At 46.9% G+C, this 17,627-nt stretch overlaps 1 protein-coding gene across 1 annotated transcript; it reads right to left on the bottom strand.

Moving 5' to 3' along the window:
• Nucleotides 1-4,876: 4,876 nt before the first annotated feature.
• Nucleotides 4,877-9,430, bottom strand: LOC125748207 (transmembrane protein 88). Its single transcript, XM_049024135.1, has 3 exons — nt 9,108-9,430; nt 7,918-8,218; nt 4,877-6,504 (listed from the first exon to the last, which is right to left on the bottom strand). The coding sequence occupies exons 2-3, from the start codon at nt 8,215-8,217 to the stop codon at nt 6,274-6,276; spliced, it is 531 nt and encodes a 176-aa protein (XP_048880092.1). The 5' UTR covers nt 8,218; nt 9,108-9,430; the 3' UTR covers nt 4,877-6,273.
• Nucleotides 9,431-17,627: the final 8,197 nt, after the last annotated feature.

The following is a 17,627-nucleotide window of genomic DNA, read 5'->3' as shown; positions in this document are numbered from 1 at the left end:
CACTGAATCACCTCCTGCATTTTACAGTCCCACCTATTTTTGCTTCTTGGTATGAATCCAAATCTGATGTTAATGCGTAGCCACATGTGCGTAGCTGGAGGATGAGGCAGGGCCCAAATGTTATTTATAACTTTGTGTGTTTGGCTGAAATGTCGAAATCCATCCAAAAATTGATCCTATTTGTGAGTGTTAGTTATACTCCAACCAGCCACTTTATCAGGACTCCTGTGCCCCGTGTTCATGCAAAAATCTAATCAGCCAATCACATAGCAGGAGCTCAGTAGATAAGATCATGTAGACAGAGATTAAGAACTTGAGTTAAGGATCAATTCAAACGTCAAAATGGGGAAAATATGATCCAAGTGACTTTGGGTGAGTTTGCTGGGAATATCTCCTGGGATTGTCAGCAGAAAAGTGACCCACAGCCCTAACATGCCACTTTTCAGGATGTGTATCATTATTATCAGCTGTAGTAATGAGATAATGTTCTGAGAATATCAGGAACGCTGGGCACTTTGAACGTTTACATATCTTAATTGTAAAGTCCGGTAAACATTCCTAGAACGAAAAATCGTTAGTGGGGGCTGGTGACAGGCTCACCCAAATTGGACAGTTAAAGATCGGAAAATCATTGCCTGCTCTGACGAATTGCAATTACTGCTGCGACATGCAGATCATGGGGTCAGAATTCGGCCTTAATAGCATCAACCCATGGATCCAACCTGCCTTGTGCCAACAATTCAGGCTGTTGGTGGTGTAATGATGGGGGAATGTTTTCTTGGCACGCATCCCCCCCCCCCCCCCCCAATATCAGCAGGACATTGCTTAAATGCCACGGCTCAAATACATGCCAACCTTCCTGGCCCCAGGGTACCCATCATCTAATCGCTATATCCAACAGGTACCAAGCACAAGTCATCTCAAGCTGGTTCCATGAACATGCCGATGAGTTCAGCGCGCTCCAGTGGCCTCCCCAGTCACCAGATCCAGTAGAGCACCTTTGGGATCTGGGGGAACTGGAGAATCACAGCAGGAATGTGCAGCTGATACACACCAAGGACATGATGTAATCATGTCAACATGCACCAGATGCCATGACCATGACACCCACAATGCCAGTGAGAATTCAGGCCGTGCTGAGAGCAAAGGGGATCCTAGTAAGTAAGGGTTAGGGTGTTTCTAATAAAGTGGCACATGAGTGTATTATATATGTGTAAAAGCAGAGTTGGGTAATGCAGTTCCAGAGAGTAAAAGTCCAGACTGGGATTTTGTTTCAACCAATCAGCTGAGTGCTCTGTGACTGTGAGTGTTTATGCTCAACTGCTTGGTTGAAACAAAATCCTGGTCAGGACTTTTACTCTCTGGACCTGAATTACCCAACTCTGTGTAACAGTAACTCCAGGTCAGAGCGAAATGGCATCCAATTCTGTGCATGTGTATGCAGGTGGGTGAAAGGCGAGTCTGGATCTGTGCAACCTGTTGTGGGCTTGAAGGATCACCGTCTGGGGTCTCAGTAGCTTTCATGAATAAACCATCTCTGTTTCGGGGAGAGCAGAATAGCACCCCCGGGGAGAGAGAGGGGGAACACACCAATCTGACAGGGTCACCTTTGCTTATTGATCCGAATAAAGAACTCTGCATATGCAGAAGAGCTGTCTTAAGGCGTTTCTTGCTTCCCGTCTAGATCAGACCATCCATCTGCTGGAAGCACAGCTCCATTGTCAGTCGTTGCTAATAAACATTGAAATGAACACCTAATTCACTGTGACAGAAACACCTCTGAGTGCTGTGCTGTCATGGAAACAAGTCAGCACCAGAGCCAATGTGCTGTTCATGATGTGTTTTAGAGTGACAACAGAGTCATCAGCTCCCCCCCCCCTTGCTGACCTGGTTCCAGCTGTTTGTTATAAATGACAGCTGGCCCCAGCTGAGAGTTGAAGCCCTCTTCCAGGCATGGGGGGTGGAGGGGGGGGGGGGGGGGGAGACGACGACACTCCGCCAAATCAGTGTTCAATGTAAACACATAAACCTTCTTATTTCAGTAATTCCACAAATTCATTCCAGCCCAAACACAAACAGTTTGCCAACAGTATTCACATGTACTGTCTGTGCTCTGGGATGGATGTTCCCCTGCAATAAGTAATACACAATAAAATTAAACAAACAAAAAGATTTCAAGACACGGATATTGCAACTCCAAAGTATTGTAGCCCGAGAAGAGGAGTCTGTGGAATGTCAAGGTAAACAGACTTTTGAAAAACAGAGACGGACGGTCGCTTAATTGAGCCTCAGCAGACGGGGATGTGAGGCCGGGGAATAACATTCAGACAGAAGCAGACAGAAAGGAGCGACATCGGAGCTGAAAGGATGAGATGAACTTACTGCAGGAAAAATTCCAGTGGGCTTCATTTCAAAAGCTCCTTCTAATGCGAGAAATTGGTTGGTTTTTTTCAATGGGACAGATGCATTTGCATGACTTATTTATGCATTTTTTTGTTTATTAATATGCCTGAAATAAGATAATTTCGCTACTAAATAACTTTCTTTGACATATTCAAAAGGGTGAAAAGTTTTAAAGTAGTATTTAGAAAAAGTTTTATTTAGATTCACCAACAGGCTTTTTTTTGCCTACTTTATAGTGCACTGGCAGTCATCACAGAAGTGCATCACACCTGTACTCTGCAGGTGTCTTTTGTTACTCTATAGAAACAACAGGAATATTACTGCTTTGTTTCAATATTATCTCCCCAGATAAAAAGTATACAGATTGTCTCAAGGACGCAAAATAAACATATGCTTTGGAATTCAAAATGTTTGATGTCGGGCCATTATCAACAGACCTATTATGAACAAATGTCTCTTGAAAGCTGATTCAGTACCTGCTATATCAAGTTTTCCAGGAATATAAACAAAACAATTATTTATTTTTATAACTTTTAATGTCTGTCTTGTCTATCTTTTAGCCATTTTTCTGGTCTGGGTGGCTTGCTTTTGTTTTTTGATTTTTATAAATTTAACATGAAATGAAACTATTGAATAATAATTACATAGAAGAACAGAAAAACAGGAAGCTGCTTATTATTAGATTGTCTTTTAGACCTTTAAAATTTAGTTCAGTCGTTAACTAAGATCAATAAATTTGAAGTGGTGCTTCAGGGAATACAGATGAAGACGAGCTTCGCTGTTTAAACCCACACAAATATCTTCTCCTTCATTAGCAAAAAATAATAATTCCTAATAACTCAGCTTAGCTCTGTGGAAAACCTAAAACATGATTTATAAGTCCCATGGTCACTAGTAAAATGAATCACTTGACAGGCTATAAGTTCACTTCAGTCACAGCTAGGTGGCAGCAGTCGAGCAAGAGACTGCCTTTCAGGGGCTCATAAAGAGCAGTCAGAGAAGGAGTGACTGGTGACGGTACTGGGGGGGGGGGGGGTGATTGATGGGTCGCTGTAGAATGGGAAGGAGCACGCTCTACTTGCGTGACTACCGGCCTGCCTGCCCCGTGAGGCCTCCTCCCTGCTGGTTTTTATTGGCCTGCATTACGCATGAATAGGCCTAGTTTTCACCCGTCTACCTCTATATCACTCACCCCCCACTGCTCTACACAGCGTTTAATGTAGTGTAAAGTGGAGGGGAGACATGGGTTAGCATTTATTTTAATAATTTTCATCCATCTTCTTTCCACCTATCCCAGCAAAGAGCACAATACTGGATAGGGTGCCAGTCCATAACAGGGCACACACATATAGATTAGGCATCTGTATCTTTGTGGGGACTCTCTATTCATTTCCATGGGCAAAACTCTAATTCGAATATGACGACCTTAACCCCCCCCCACCCAGCCCTCACCTTAACCATAAGTAAACAAACAAAATACAAGCCTTTTGATTGCATCTGAATCACAGATTTTTTAAATAATTGAGACAAAATGCCAAAAATGGCAGTTTTTATCTCATTGTGGAGACATTTGATCCCCGCTATGTAATATATACATAACCCACACACACATAATCATACGCCGTGAGGAGGTGCCACGGTGTCCCCTGCAGATGACGACGGGACTGAACATGTGACTGGCACACGCAGAGCAGAGGCGGCCATGTAGCGCCCAGCCCTGGAGTTATGAGTGATGCCCGCTGAGCCTCCAATAATACATTTCTTTGAAACATAATACCAGCTGCCCACTTTAATGATACAAAATGATTTTCAGCAAAGATCTAATACCCCTATTTCGATATAATACTCATAAAAACACTACATCCCCCCCCCCCCCCCTTGCGATAATATACATTGAGACGTAATCGCACACTATCACATGAATGCCCACGCCCCACTTTTGATATGAGAACATCCAGCAGGAGGTGATACTGGCCTATAACCAGTAGGTTGCCTGTTCTCAAAGCAGCAAACTTCCAACAGCGTAGGCAACACAAGGCTTTCAGTTCCGTGGTAGGTGTGATCACTGGGGGCCATCAATCACAGCCCACCTAAAAGCACTTCCTGCTGCTTCCCATTGGTCCAAAGCAGGTGGTGATTTTCAGGGCACGATGATCCCAACCCCTTACCTATCTGAGCCTCTTCTCTCCCATCGAGAGATTCCAGAGGCTCCTGTACACCCAGCAAGGCATGAGGGCAGAAAAAGTGACTTTGCTGAACATTATGTTAGTTTTGTTAGGAATCATTTTGTTTCCACTCCTCATGACACCCACCAGCAAGGCCCCCCATGTAACATGAAGCCAGGGCACTTACGTGTTGTCTAGTGTCTCCACCTCATTATACCTTTGACAGACGACAGCACCGAAAAGCTTCACTCCTAACAGCACTCCTGCTGGGCAAAAAAAACTGCAGACGCACTGCGAAATGCCTCCGTTTATTTATATCCACAGTGACAGATATACAGGTACACCAGCAGACTGTGAGATGTAAAAAGTAAACAGGGAACGTCACATCTATCATCGGTACAGCAGAGAATAGCAAAACGAAACATTTTTAGTTACTTAAATCCCCCTGCGATCTTCCACCTCTCGAGCAGCAGAGGCGCTGTGATGAGTGTGTAACATCAGCATCACGGGGAAAAGCGTCCGTGATCAGATGTGACTTTCGGAAAATACAGCTACAATGCAGAACGTGGTTCTGAAGCACAATTAAACTGCCTGGCGACAGAGACTAACGGCCACATCTCACATAAATCAGGCCCATTGGCTGCAGGCTTAGCTACACTACCAGTCAAACGATTTTTTCACTGAGATTTTCTACATTTGCATGTTACACACTTAGCATTTACGAAAAATACACTCAATTTTCTTTAACAAATAAATGTACAATATGTTCATCATTTGAGTACTTTTATTAGCAAGAAAATGCCATATCTTTGATTCATCAAAGTAACCTCCTCTAGCAGTTATAACAGCAGAGAAGATTTGAGGCGTTCAAAAGAGGCATTAAATACCGCTGTGTTTCATGGCATCATACGATTAACGAGGGCATTTAAAGTTAAAGGACAGCCTAGAATTTGACTCTGTCAAATACAACCAGTTAATAGGATGCCAGACATGCACTGTTACTTACCCTTTACGTGTTATAAAGGAAACTTATTTTATTTGACTTATTTTTTCATTTATAGTTGTTCATTGAACTTCCCAATGCTTAAGAAGGATAAAAAAATCTGTTTTTTATTAAAGAAATGGAAAAGTTGTAAAATCCAGTGGTGTGTAAATACTTTTGACTGGTAGTGTACATGAGAACCCAAAAATATTGAGCTGATTCTATTCGCCGAATAACAGCTGAACTAAGTAAGATCTAAGCTACTTACTTCAGCTAGTTTGAGGGAATAAAACTTACAAGGAACTGATGAGAAGCTTGGATCCAACATTGTTCCGTGCCACTCTGAGCGAATGTTCCGTTCTTTTCTAACCTAGTATTGTTCCTGACTATGCAGTAAAACACATCTTAATGTTTTTTTTTCTTCGAGTGATTATGCATTATTTTTACTGGCCAAAAGTAGGTGGCTAACTCCCAAAGACTTACACTCATTTTATCCCCAATTCCTGTGAGAAACCTTCCCTCATAATTAATGGCTCGTATCGAAATCCTATACTAGATCAATGAGTATCATGAATTCACTGAGTCATTTTCAGTCCCTGCAAACAACGATCACATCAGTAGAGGAGCTGTGATTGGGATAAATTACACAGCAACCATCATTAGAGCCCCCCCCCCCCCCCCCAGATTGGGAAATATGCCCCCCAGGGCACAAGACAAGCGCTCTCACACCCAGGCCCTAACATCTCCACCCCAGACCCAGAACCTCTCTCCACGGTAACAAGCACGTGCAATGGGCTGGAAGAGCAGGAAGAGGCGGAGCCTGCGTGCCAGGCCACAGAAGGTCGCCGCGGCGACTACCACCAGTGGTGACATCATCACAAAGCCCAGGATTATGAAAGCAGAGCAGCTGTTGTCTTCCAGGTACTGGCAGAGACTGGCTTGAGAGTTCATGACCTGTTGGGGAAGAGGAGGCATTTGAAACCAGGGGGAAGGAGTGAGAGAATGAGGTGCAAAAATGTATCAACAGAAGAGAAAGTTAACAGGAAATTAACTGGAGAAAGGATTCGCCATGAATCTTATACCTGTTCTACTTAAATTAAAACTGGCTGCCACGTTCCAGAATGATAGCAAATGGACATAAAAAAAAGATTTATGAACTCAAGACGACGCAAGAAGCTGGTGGACAAAGATTGGAAATTGGGACCAAAAGGGGGGAGGGAGAGAAGGGAGATGGGGGTTAATTGAAAAGAGGGCCGTATGTTGAAGACAAAGCCCCGGGTGTGTGAGACAACGTGTGCGACAGGCTCTCAGTCTCCTGTCCAGTCATAAGTGGTGAAGCCCCCCCCCCCCGCACCATGGCTGTCAGTGAGCTACCAGAGAGGATGACAAGGGAGTGAAAACAGTACAGGGGGAGACGAAAGAGGTGTTGTGGGAAGGGGACAGGTGTTAATAATGTCTGAGATTCTTCAGATATAGTGTTTGGTAAAAATAACATGTACGCTGGACGTTCACACACACGCACACGCACACGCACACACACACGCACACGCACACACACACACACACACACACACACACACACACACACAGGTTTGTAATTATATCTTTCTGGGGACTCTCCATTTGTTTCTATGGGGAAAACTCTAATCCCAACATGACGACCTTAACCCCTACCCAGCCCTAACCTTAACCATAAGTAATTCGAGGCATTTTTACTTTTTTAGTTGCATTCACGGATCTTTGGGGGGACCTGAAAAATGGTCCCCACAATGCCGAAATAACAGGTTTTTATTACATTGTGGGAGGCATTTGGTCTCCACGATGTAATATAAACATAATCCACACACACACACAGCCCCGCAGCACCAAGGTGGGGGGGGGGGTGTGACCGATGTTGGCATACCATGTGACTACAGTTTGGCGCTCCCTCTCTCTCTGATTTCCATTCAGTTCACTCCATCACTCCCCCCCCCCCCCCCCCGCTGTCGTTCTGCAGTGCTGCTCCAGGGCCGCAACCTGAACTGATTCCTTCACTTTATTACTGAACGCATGGAGGTGGCTAAAATGCACATCGGTCTGGGGAGACAGGTATGTGGTTTTTTTTTGCGGGGGGTGTTTGATGTAGTTGTTGAGATCTGACATCCTGCCTCACCTCCATCATGTAGGAGTGTGTTTGACCTTCCAAGCATGATGAGGGGGAATCACACGCTACGCACAGAAAACATGCATGCAAACACGCAAACATAAAACAGCATGTGCTGTGCCATGTGCTGTGCCATGTGCTGTCATGTGTGGTCGGCACTGTCCAGTGGCGGGTGAAGCCCCATTGGTCAGGCTGGGGGGCGGAGCGACCAGCCGCTTCCTTACGCGTGAGTGGCAGAGGAAGCCGGCGTAGAGCAGCAGCGCGACGGGCAGCAGCACCAGGGCGAACACGGCGACCAGGACCAGCAGGCAGGCCGTGGCCACGCCCACATTCCACAGCACCAGCCCCGCCCCCCAGGCCAGGCAAGCGGCGGGTCTCCGGCGGGCACCCCAGGCACCCTCCTCGCTGTGTGCTGGGGGCGGGGGCAGCAGCATCCTCACACCCTCCCCCATCCCGTACTCCTCCTGGTCCTTCTCCTCCTCTCCTGAGCTGCTCTCCTCCAAGTCCACACCCATGCCGCACATCCTGAGTCAGAGGGGTGGAGCAAGAGAGGAGGGCGGGATGCGTCCACCAGTAACAGGAAAAGGTAACAAACACAAGACAGAAGGCGTGTGTGGGGGTACTGCTGTAAGGACTCCAAAGGAAAATCACTGGGAACTGTGAAGTGATTAGATCTCACTGTAGTAACACTGATCACCTGTAGCTTCCTCCTTTTGCATTCTATTTGCCTTTAAATTTTATGATTTATTTTTGCTTATTCTTTTTATATTGTTCTGGCATCTTCTCAGTTCATTGATATTTCCCATCACCTGGTCACTCATTCATATCTGTTGTTTTTTATACCGGTGAAGAACAGATAAACAATTTTTCGCACCCATGTTTGAAATGACGGGTGGGACGGGAATAATGCAATAAATCTGAAAGCTCTTACGAGTGTCTTGGCCCTAAGAAACGAGGGAATAAATGCGGATGCGAGAAAATACTGATGAAAAACATCTAATCAAGGTAAGGTACACACTCAGGAACACAGGCACGCAAGTTCAAAGCGTAAAAGCGTAGCTGTTGCCGCTTAGTCTGTTATCTTATGTTCACACACAATTTGTCAATCGCCTCTGCCGCTACATAACTATGAACAATGTCAGCAATGAAATCGCAAGCAAACAGAAACGATCCGATAAATGATATGAAGCACTTTCACCCTTTTGCCTCTGCATTTCCCAATGAACTTATTAGTGACTGAGCTACTGATCCTCACCTGTCACACAGTCATCATCAGCAGCAGTAGAAATGATCACTGCAATCATCTTTATGTCCACTATAAATCACACCATCATAATCAAAGACAAGTGATATCTGGTCCTTATCTGCGCGGTGTTTTTATAATTATATGTGTATTTTGGGGCGGAACCCTCACCTGGCGTTGTGGTCCCGGTGCGCTTCTGTCCGCAAACTGCTGAGTTCGGCTTAAAGAAAGCGAGTCCCCGAGGCGTCCGCGCTGCCCGGTGAGTCGGGGCTGAGCTGCTGTGCGCCGGCGGACGGACCGTACGAGCATCGGCACGCGTAAAAAGCCCGATCGGAGGCAGCCGCGACTGCTGCGCAGCCCCGTGCGTCCGTCCGCGTGTGTGTGTGTGTGTGTGTGTGTGTGTGTGCGCGCGCTTGCCCGCGTGTGTGCGCGCCTACGGAGCATGGGGTGGAGCTGGTTGCAAACGGGTAGAGGGTCGGCAAGATGAGATCTGAGGGGAAAATGGAAAGGCTTTAGGGTTGTAGGGGAAAGGAGGTGATGCAAAAGAAATCTGTCGACCAGCAGGGAAGCCATGTAGGGTAAGAATTCGTAGTTCATAGTTTGTCAGTCCTAAACTGATGGTTAGGTTTGTTGGTTGAAGTGCTTATGTTTTGGCCCAAGAATATTGGGTTTCATTTATGTTGGTTGGAATAAAAATGCCAGAGTATCAACAACAAAAAAGGCAATGAAATTTATTTACCAGTCGCTTTTTTTGGGGGGGTCCACACAGGTTCAGACTCCCAGCAGTACCTGTCCTATGCGAGTGAAATCAGCGGGCTCTGTGCCCCCACAGAGGCTGGCGCCCTAGGCAGCTGCCCATCTCGCCTGTAAGACTGAGCGGGCCTGACTGGCACTGCAATCGCAGGATTTGACCTGCCGACTGTCTGATCAGAGGCTCAAAGACCTAACCCACAGAAAAACATACCAGCTGTTAATCACAGGTAGCTGGCGGGGCATCATTAGCAAATGCAGTGCTGCACATTTGTAGTCTGCATATTTGTAGTCTGCACATTTGTAGTCTGCACATTTGTAGTCTGCACATTTGTAGTCTGCACATTTGTAGTCTGCACATTTGTAGTCTGCACATTTGTAGTCTGTATATTTAACATTCTGTCATGTAGAAAAAGCAAAAAGATAAGTGGACATGACTTTATGTGCCCCTTTATGTCCATGCCTTGTCCTGTCTGTCGTTCCATCTCGGCCTGCAGGTGTCGTTGGTCATTCCATTCCTAGCATTTGAGCCCTGAGTGTTCAGGGATGAGGACCCTCACCCGTGCCTTGTTATGTATGTTTTGGTCCGCACCTGTCCCTCATGTAAGCCTCATTATAAGTGTATATATGTGCTTGCCCTCGTCCTGCTCCTGTGCTGCTCATTGTACATGTGATTATTGTTAATTCTGTGTGTTACTCTCCTGCATGGTCCCAGTCCTGTAAATTCCTCTTGTGTTTCCCCCCTAGTTTGGTCCCAATCCTTGTAATCCTTGTCTAACCTGCATATCTTTCTTTGACACCTCGTGGTCCTTTTGCTTTCAAAAGTTATTTTGTTTGGGTTTCCATAATAAAGCCCCCCCCCCCCCCCCCCCCGTTCTTATGCCCCCCCCCCCCCCCCCATGGACCGCCCCTGCTTCCACGTGCCTCGTCATGACACCCCTATGTTCAGATGTGTTCCGTGGTCCATTTGTGACCTCCGGGAAGCACAACAAATACTTTTTTAGGAATCATGTTGGGCACCATTTGGTTCCTCTGGCTAAAGACCCTTCCCCCTTTCATGTGCGCTGTATGGCGTGGTGTCTCAGCAGCCAGCATAATAGCCTCAGTTTTCCGGGCCTGTGGTTCTGGGTCTCACTATCGGCATGTTTTGCATTCACTCAGTTTGCATGGGTTTCCTCCTGCGATCCAAGGTCATATAGTTCTGGTGATCTGGTGTCTGTAATTTAACTGTAATGTATGTGAGTGTGTGCTGTTAATGTGCAATGGACTGAAATCCTATCCTGGGTGTCCCACTACCTCCTGCCCTGTGCTTCCTGGTCCTGACTCCCGGTCCTGACTCCCGATCCTGACTCCCGGTCCTGATTCCCAGTCTTGACTCCCGGTCCTGACTCCCGGTCCTGACTCACGGTCCTGACTCCCGTTCTTGACTCCCGGTCCTGATTCCCGGTCCTGACTCCCGATCCTGACTCCCGGTCCTGATTCCCAGTCTTGACTCCCAGTCCTGACTCCCAGTCCTGACTCCCGGTCCTGACTCCCAGTCCTGACTCCCGGTCTTGACTCATGGTCCTGACTCCCAGTCCTGACTCCCGGTCTTGACTCCCGGTCCTGACTCCCGGTCCTGACTCCTGGTCTTGACTCCCGGTCCTGATTCCCAGTCCTGACTCCAGGCCCACTACGTACTGGATAGCTGCCAATGGAAAATGGACGGATGAATTTTTCTTCACCCCGGTGGCATCTTTTTGCATTGTTGAGCTACAAAATAACTTAGCAGGGATGGTTCTTGGGCCACAAACTCTTCTTGAGAAACATCAAAAATGAAAATGATGATACCATCAACATCACAGGCCCGGAAAAGTGTGAGTGAAGAGAGACATGGTTCTGAAATGCAGTCACCCCCCCCAAACCCCCCCCACCCATCCCACATCAATCAGGCTATTTCGGCAGCAGCCTGAGGGCCCCCTGGAGGTGCCAGCGCTGCTGTGGCCTACTTGTTGTGGGAGGGCCGGCGTGCACGTCCAGGTCAGCAGAACGGAAATAAACAGAGCCACAGATTGTCCATTTATGATTAGGTGTCTGTCTCTATCTGTCAGTCTAATGGATCAAACAGTCAACTGCAAGTAAAGACTCCTCGTGGGTGTGGGGGTGCGGGGGAATGCAAGGGTGAGTGTTACCTTGGAATGAAATGAAAAATAGTAGAAAGGGCTGCAACAGAAGCATTTCCTTTTTCTTTATTCCATCATCCTCAACTTGTTAGTCACTCATCTCTCTTCTTTTTGTTTCTAATCTTTCTTCCAATCTCTCCTGGTTTTTTTCCCACAAACCACTGTTTTGTAGAGATTACAGCGATCGGTCCCCCCCCCTCCCATGACAACTGCCCACCTTTCCCACCCCCGCCTGTATATTCACCCTTCCAGCCATCTATCTCAATCTCTATATCACTCTGAAGGTTAAAGAGGGAGTTAAACACACCCAAATGGGCAGAAACGCAGAGAGGTGACACAAAGCGAGGATTAAAGCAGGGAAATGCAGGAACAGGAGATTAAAACGAGCTTTATCCGTCATGGGTGAGGAAACACAGGAGGCGGAACTCTCACTAGAAAGGCAGAGCACAGAAACTCGGCTGAAAGCTGAAAGCCCCCCCCCCCATCACTCTAACAGTTGCATGCTCACTGCGCTGGGTGCACATCGCACTGACACTGACACCTGCTGGACACTTTGCACATCGGCCTCCACATAAATTCATCACTTCTAAATGCCCAACTGGTTTTGTGTCGCTGTCTCCATTGTTATTGTTATTTTTTGATGACCCTTGCCTGAGTCTGCATACACAGTGTTCCTTGTCATCCCAGTCATTGTCTGACACCCCTCGTTGTCCGTTTGTTGTGAAAATGGTCACGTGTGTATCACAATAAACCATGACAGAGCATTAATCATACCCACCGCCACAGATGTGTGAGGCGATCATGGTGTATTGTCTCACAAATTCCATGGTATCTGTTGCAAAGACAAATAATGTTTTGTCCAAGTAACATTTTACACGGTCCCAGACTGGCCTGTAGATTTGCCTCCATCTCTGTTAAGTAACCATTACGGCGGCTGATTGCAGTTCAATTTCACCTTGAAAAAGCTTTGCGTCCGCCCTTCTGTGCCCGATTTTCAATGCCTCAGAAAGACCTTGTAGGCGAATTTTTCATGCTTTGCGCCGGCAGAAGCATTGGACAAGAACAATGGAGGTAGAAGATAAAATGATATCCACCTGTTTTCAGGAGGAGCTGATCCTGTACAGGGTCATGCGCAAGGGAAGCTTCTAGACCAACACACAGACGCTTAAGGTTAATCAGAGACACCAATCCACCTAAAACATATGTCAGACCTTGGAGGTGTGAAGCCGGAGTGCTGAGCAGCTCTGCTTTTCTTCATATTAATACCTTGTACTTGTCACTGGCTGCTCATTAGAAACTTAACTTCTCAACACTTTTACCTAAGTTGGCTCCTCGACAATTGTGTCATGTATTATCTGCCTTGTATTTTGCTGTGCGCTAAAGAATTAGCAAAATTAGTAGTTGTAAATGTTAGTAATGAATATGAGTCTGTCACAGGTTGATTCAGGTCGCCCCCTGCTGGTCACTGAATCATGCTTCACCCAGAAGAATCTATGCAGGGGGCGGGGTTACTCAGTGTCCTTTAATAGCTTCCAATTGGCTGCCTCCCTCCCAGAGCCACCAAACCCAACCAATGGGTTTCAGTCATGCCTAGTGGTTTGAACCCTGATTGCACTGAACTTGGGGACAATGTGAGGAGGCCAGGAATCACACAAGTGCAGAGCTTCGTGATGTAAATATATGCATGTGCAACGCTGCTTGAAAAGGCTATAGACAATTTACTTAATTTTCTCTGTTTGTTGCAGCCTTACTGCCACATTGTCCGCTGTGTGTCTTTCTCCCTGGATGTCTCTCCCCCACCCTCCCACACTTGTTATTTGTAAATGCAAAAATAATCAGCACGTGAAGTTTTCAGGAGACGCAGAGCACAGCTTGTCTCGCGCTCCCCACACTGCCTCCCAGCACAGCAAGCCCCGCCCAGGCGCACAGCATCCGCACCAGGGTCGTCATGGTGATAGTCTTGCATTATCTCTGTGGAGTGTCACTTCAGAACTCGCTAAAGGAGAACGTGTTCCTGTTCATTCTACGTTTCTACTTAAACTGCTGCGTACCCGCCACCCCCCGCCCCCAACACCCCTCTCTACAGGAAATGAGTCGTTGACCATTATGGAAACTCTATGGACCCTAATAAACTGACGGCATCACTGAAACAAATTAGGACATTATTTACTTGTTTTTGTGACCCCCCCCCTCCAGGTTTTAACATGTGGCATCAAAGCAGCCCCCCGGGTTGTGGCAGAGCTAACTTGTAAACCATGTAGGATGTGTTACCAAATATGGCCACATTGGGGCTGATTCAGGCATAAATCAAGCAGAAGGAACTGAATCACTTTCTTACGTTGATTTCCAGAGCGAATTGACGTCGGGGGGTGACCTGGGCCATAGGAGGGGCATGGATACCATTCAGGGGGCTTAGCACTTTGTAGGGCTCCCAAAATCCCCCCTACTTGGCAAAATCAACAGAACGATTGAAAGTGGCAACATAAGCAGGGGACCCAAGGTGACATTTTCTCAGCCGGCCCAGGATGCCTAGCTACTCCCCTGGGGGTGACAATATTGTGAGCACCTTGTTGGGACTGCTGGTCATGTGGCAGAGAAGATCTCTTCTTTCTGACCTTTGACCTCCGCTTCAGTCACTAATGCTAATGAGATTCTTTCCTTTCTCTCATCTCAGTGCAGTCGGTCCCACTCAGCCCCTCTCAGGCTCTCCTTCTGCTCTGTCCCGTCTCTCCACCTGACTTTCTGTCTGCTGCTGAGGGCCCAACATCCATAAAAGGAGGGAAAATCTACTTTCCACTGCTTTATCTCAACTGAAGCAGATGGGGAGATGCAGCGGGAACAAGACGGAAAGCAGGGTGAGAGAAGGCGCTAAAGTGGGCCGTCGAGAAGAGGAGAAAGAGTGAGCTCACTCTAAGGAGAAAGGAGAGTTAAGGAAAGAAAAATGACCACTAATCCACTCCCTGCATGGAGGACATGCAGGAAACCTACAGCTGAAGAGAGAGAAAGCAGAGCAGACCTAAGCTGGTGTGGAACACAACGGAACAGGACGGAAATAAAATGAGAGTCGTGGGAACAAAGTAACTAATAGGCCAGGATATAGAGAACAGAACGGGGGCAAATTGCGGTGGGAATGGAGTGGAGGAAAACTGTGGAATTAAGTCAGAAAAGAGTGGGAATTATGTGGAATGGAACAGAGCAGAGCAGTAAAAGAAAAAGAGCATAAGCAGTTGGGAAAACCTCAAACTAGAGCAGAAGTGAGTGGAAATGGAGCGTAACATGGGGCAGGTGGGTGGTTACAGCTGCCAAAAATGCTTGCAGTCATAATTTTGTCTTGTAGTACTAGTGGCCTGTGGAGGGTTCCCCACAATCAGGAACCACAGCACTGAATGCCAGGGATCAGCGCCGCAGGGTTCGGTGGATCCGCACAGCACTCGCGGAAATACCCACCCTGGCTCTGACGGTTGTCTTCCACATACATACATCCATGCCAACAAAAACCACGCAGAACAGTGGTTTGTCTTTCCTGGCCGTTGAAGAGGTGGCTCGTTGGAAGCAGCCTCCTGGCGTAACTGGACTCTTTCGATAGCGTGAGTTTTGCGGCATCTTGCCTTCTGAGGGGAGGGCTTTCTGGGGATCACGAGCGGAGGTAGTCTGCCGTTGCTGTTTTCTCTCCTTCGCCTCCTCCTGCTTCTCCCCTCTGCTCCTTTCATCTTCCAATGCTTAGTAAGCAGGCTGGGTCTCATCGCCTGTCACCACCCTGATGGTCCCCATTAACACTGAGGTCATCCGCTTTACATCTTGGCAAACAAGACCCCCACCCCCCCAAGGTTCACTTGTGGTATTTCTCAATATACATACTTCATCGTACTTGTGTCCTCGTGTACCTGCTTTAGGTAATCTTCCATTGCCGAAGACCAGTTTCGATACTAAAAACAGACGTACAGAGGACGGTAAAAATCCCCCAAATGTTGTTCTTGCCCCTCCCTGAATATCAAGGATACATCAGTTGCATCCTTGCCAAACTAGACCAATCCCACGATCTTTGCGTTCTTGCTATTGAGAAAGACCCTTGAACTTTGCCCTTCTGCCAGATCAGGCAGGGCTTTTATGCTGCTGTCAAGGGTGTGGCATTCTTCCTATTCCTCCATCCTGAAAAGCCCAGCGCGGGTGTAGCTGAGCAGGCTGTACAGCTCACTCAGATCCCACGTGGCGCGTGCAGATAGATACGACAAAAGGGCAGACGAACGAGGGGCTTTTTAAATATAAGCTTGTAGAGGGATAGATACACAGAAATAATGTATATTTATGCACATTTATTGCATGTTTCAATGCATGTTTGAGGGGGAGTCAAGAAAAAGGAATTTCAAAGCAGAATTTAAAGGGAACAGTATGTTTCTTTGTAGCCGCTCTTTCCTGCTGCAGACTTATTGAATTAGCATTTCAGAAAAATTAGCCACACAGCATATTTGAGATATTCTTGGTTTGCCTTTGACCTTTTTTTTTCTTCCTCAAATAAGATACATGCGTCATCTCTGACACTCCCAGTGGAGTGTCACTGTGACGATGGCAGCGAAGGCAAAGGCATCGATGGAAACATTCCTTCTAGAAGTTAAGGAGCAACGCTATTATGCGGCACAATACAGTATTATGTGTGCGAGGACTGTAGCAGTGAGTCAGGTAGCTCAGTTCACCTGGCATTGTTTCTGGTGTAGCTGTGAGTTTTTTTCTGCTCTGTTTAGTTCTCTGAGGCCAATTACCAAATCCCAGAATTCCCTGTTTCATCTTTCCCCTCTGAGTTCAGTTGTTTTCCCAGTTTAAACACACTAAAGATGCTTCTTTGTTGTGTTTGGTTGAACTGCTCTCAGTCCAGATGGCAGAATTCTTGAAAAACAGACCACGTCCCCCCTTGATAGACCTGACTTTCACCATCCACTTCCTCAATAATGTGCTTGTTTTCACTGGCTCATCCAAAAATGTCATTTGTAGACTTTTGAACCGTGTTTTAAACATCACAGGAATAAGCACATCTGTTTCCCCATCTTCCATATCTGCTTATCCAGTACAGGGTTACTAAAAGCCTGGAGCCTGTCCCAGGCAGTGCAGGGCACAGAGCGGGGGATTGCCGATCCCTCACAAAGCAAACCCCAGGAGCCATTCGCAGGCAGCAGTTTACCTAAGCACATGGCTTTGGACTGAAATGAAACCACAGAATTTGAAGACGTGGGCTTGGGGGATAAGCTCTACCAGCACAGAACAGGGGGGTGGGAATCAAACCCCGACCCTAGAGGCATAAGGGCCACACCGCTACCCACTGTGCTGCCTGGCATGAATCAAGATAAAACATTTTATGTAGCTCAGACAATTTTCCCCCCCTCTGTTATGGCCCAGCGCTGCTGGAAATGCTATGAGATTTCATAAACTGCATGTGATACTCGTTCCATGTGAGACGATGAGCAGAGCAGCGTGCTACAGGGATGGGAGGGAGACCCAGAAGGGAGATGGATTTACCAGGCAGTGGAAAGGAAAAAAACGGAAGACAAGCGTTTTCGTGTAAGCTGTGCAGGTCAGCGTGTGTTCATGTGGGCGTTACCTGCCACACATACACTATATGGACTAAAGTATTGGAACACCTTGCCTTTACACTCACAGGAACTTTAATGACATCCCATTCTTCTCGGTATGCATATCAAGGCATTTTGGACAATTATATGCTTTCAACTTTGTGGGATCACTTTGGGGAAGGTCCTTTTCTGTTCCATAAAGACATGGTTGGGTGAGT

Source organism: Brienomyrus brachyistius, chromosome 8 (assembly GCF_023856365.1).
Source record: "Brienomyrus brachyistius isolate T26 chromosome 8, BBRACH_0.4, whole genome shotgun sequence".
NCBI lineage: Eukaryota > Metazoa > Chordata > Actinopteri > Osteoglossiformes > Mormyridae > Brienomyrus > Brienomyrus brachyistius.
The sequence above is the reverse complement of the archived record's forward strand: the minus strand, read 5'-3'. Positions and strand labels throughout refer to the sequence as shown.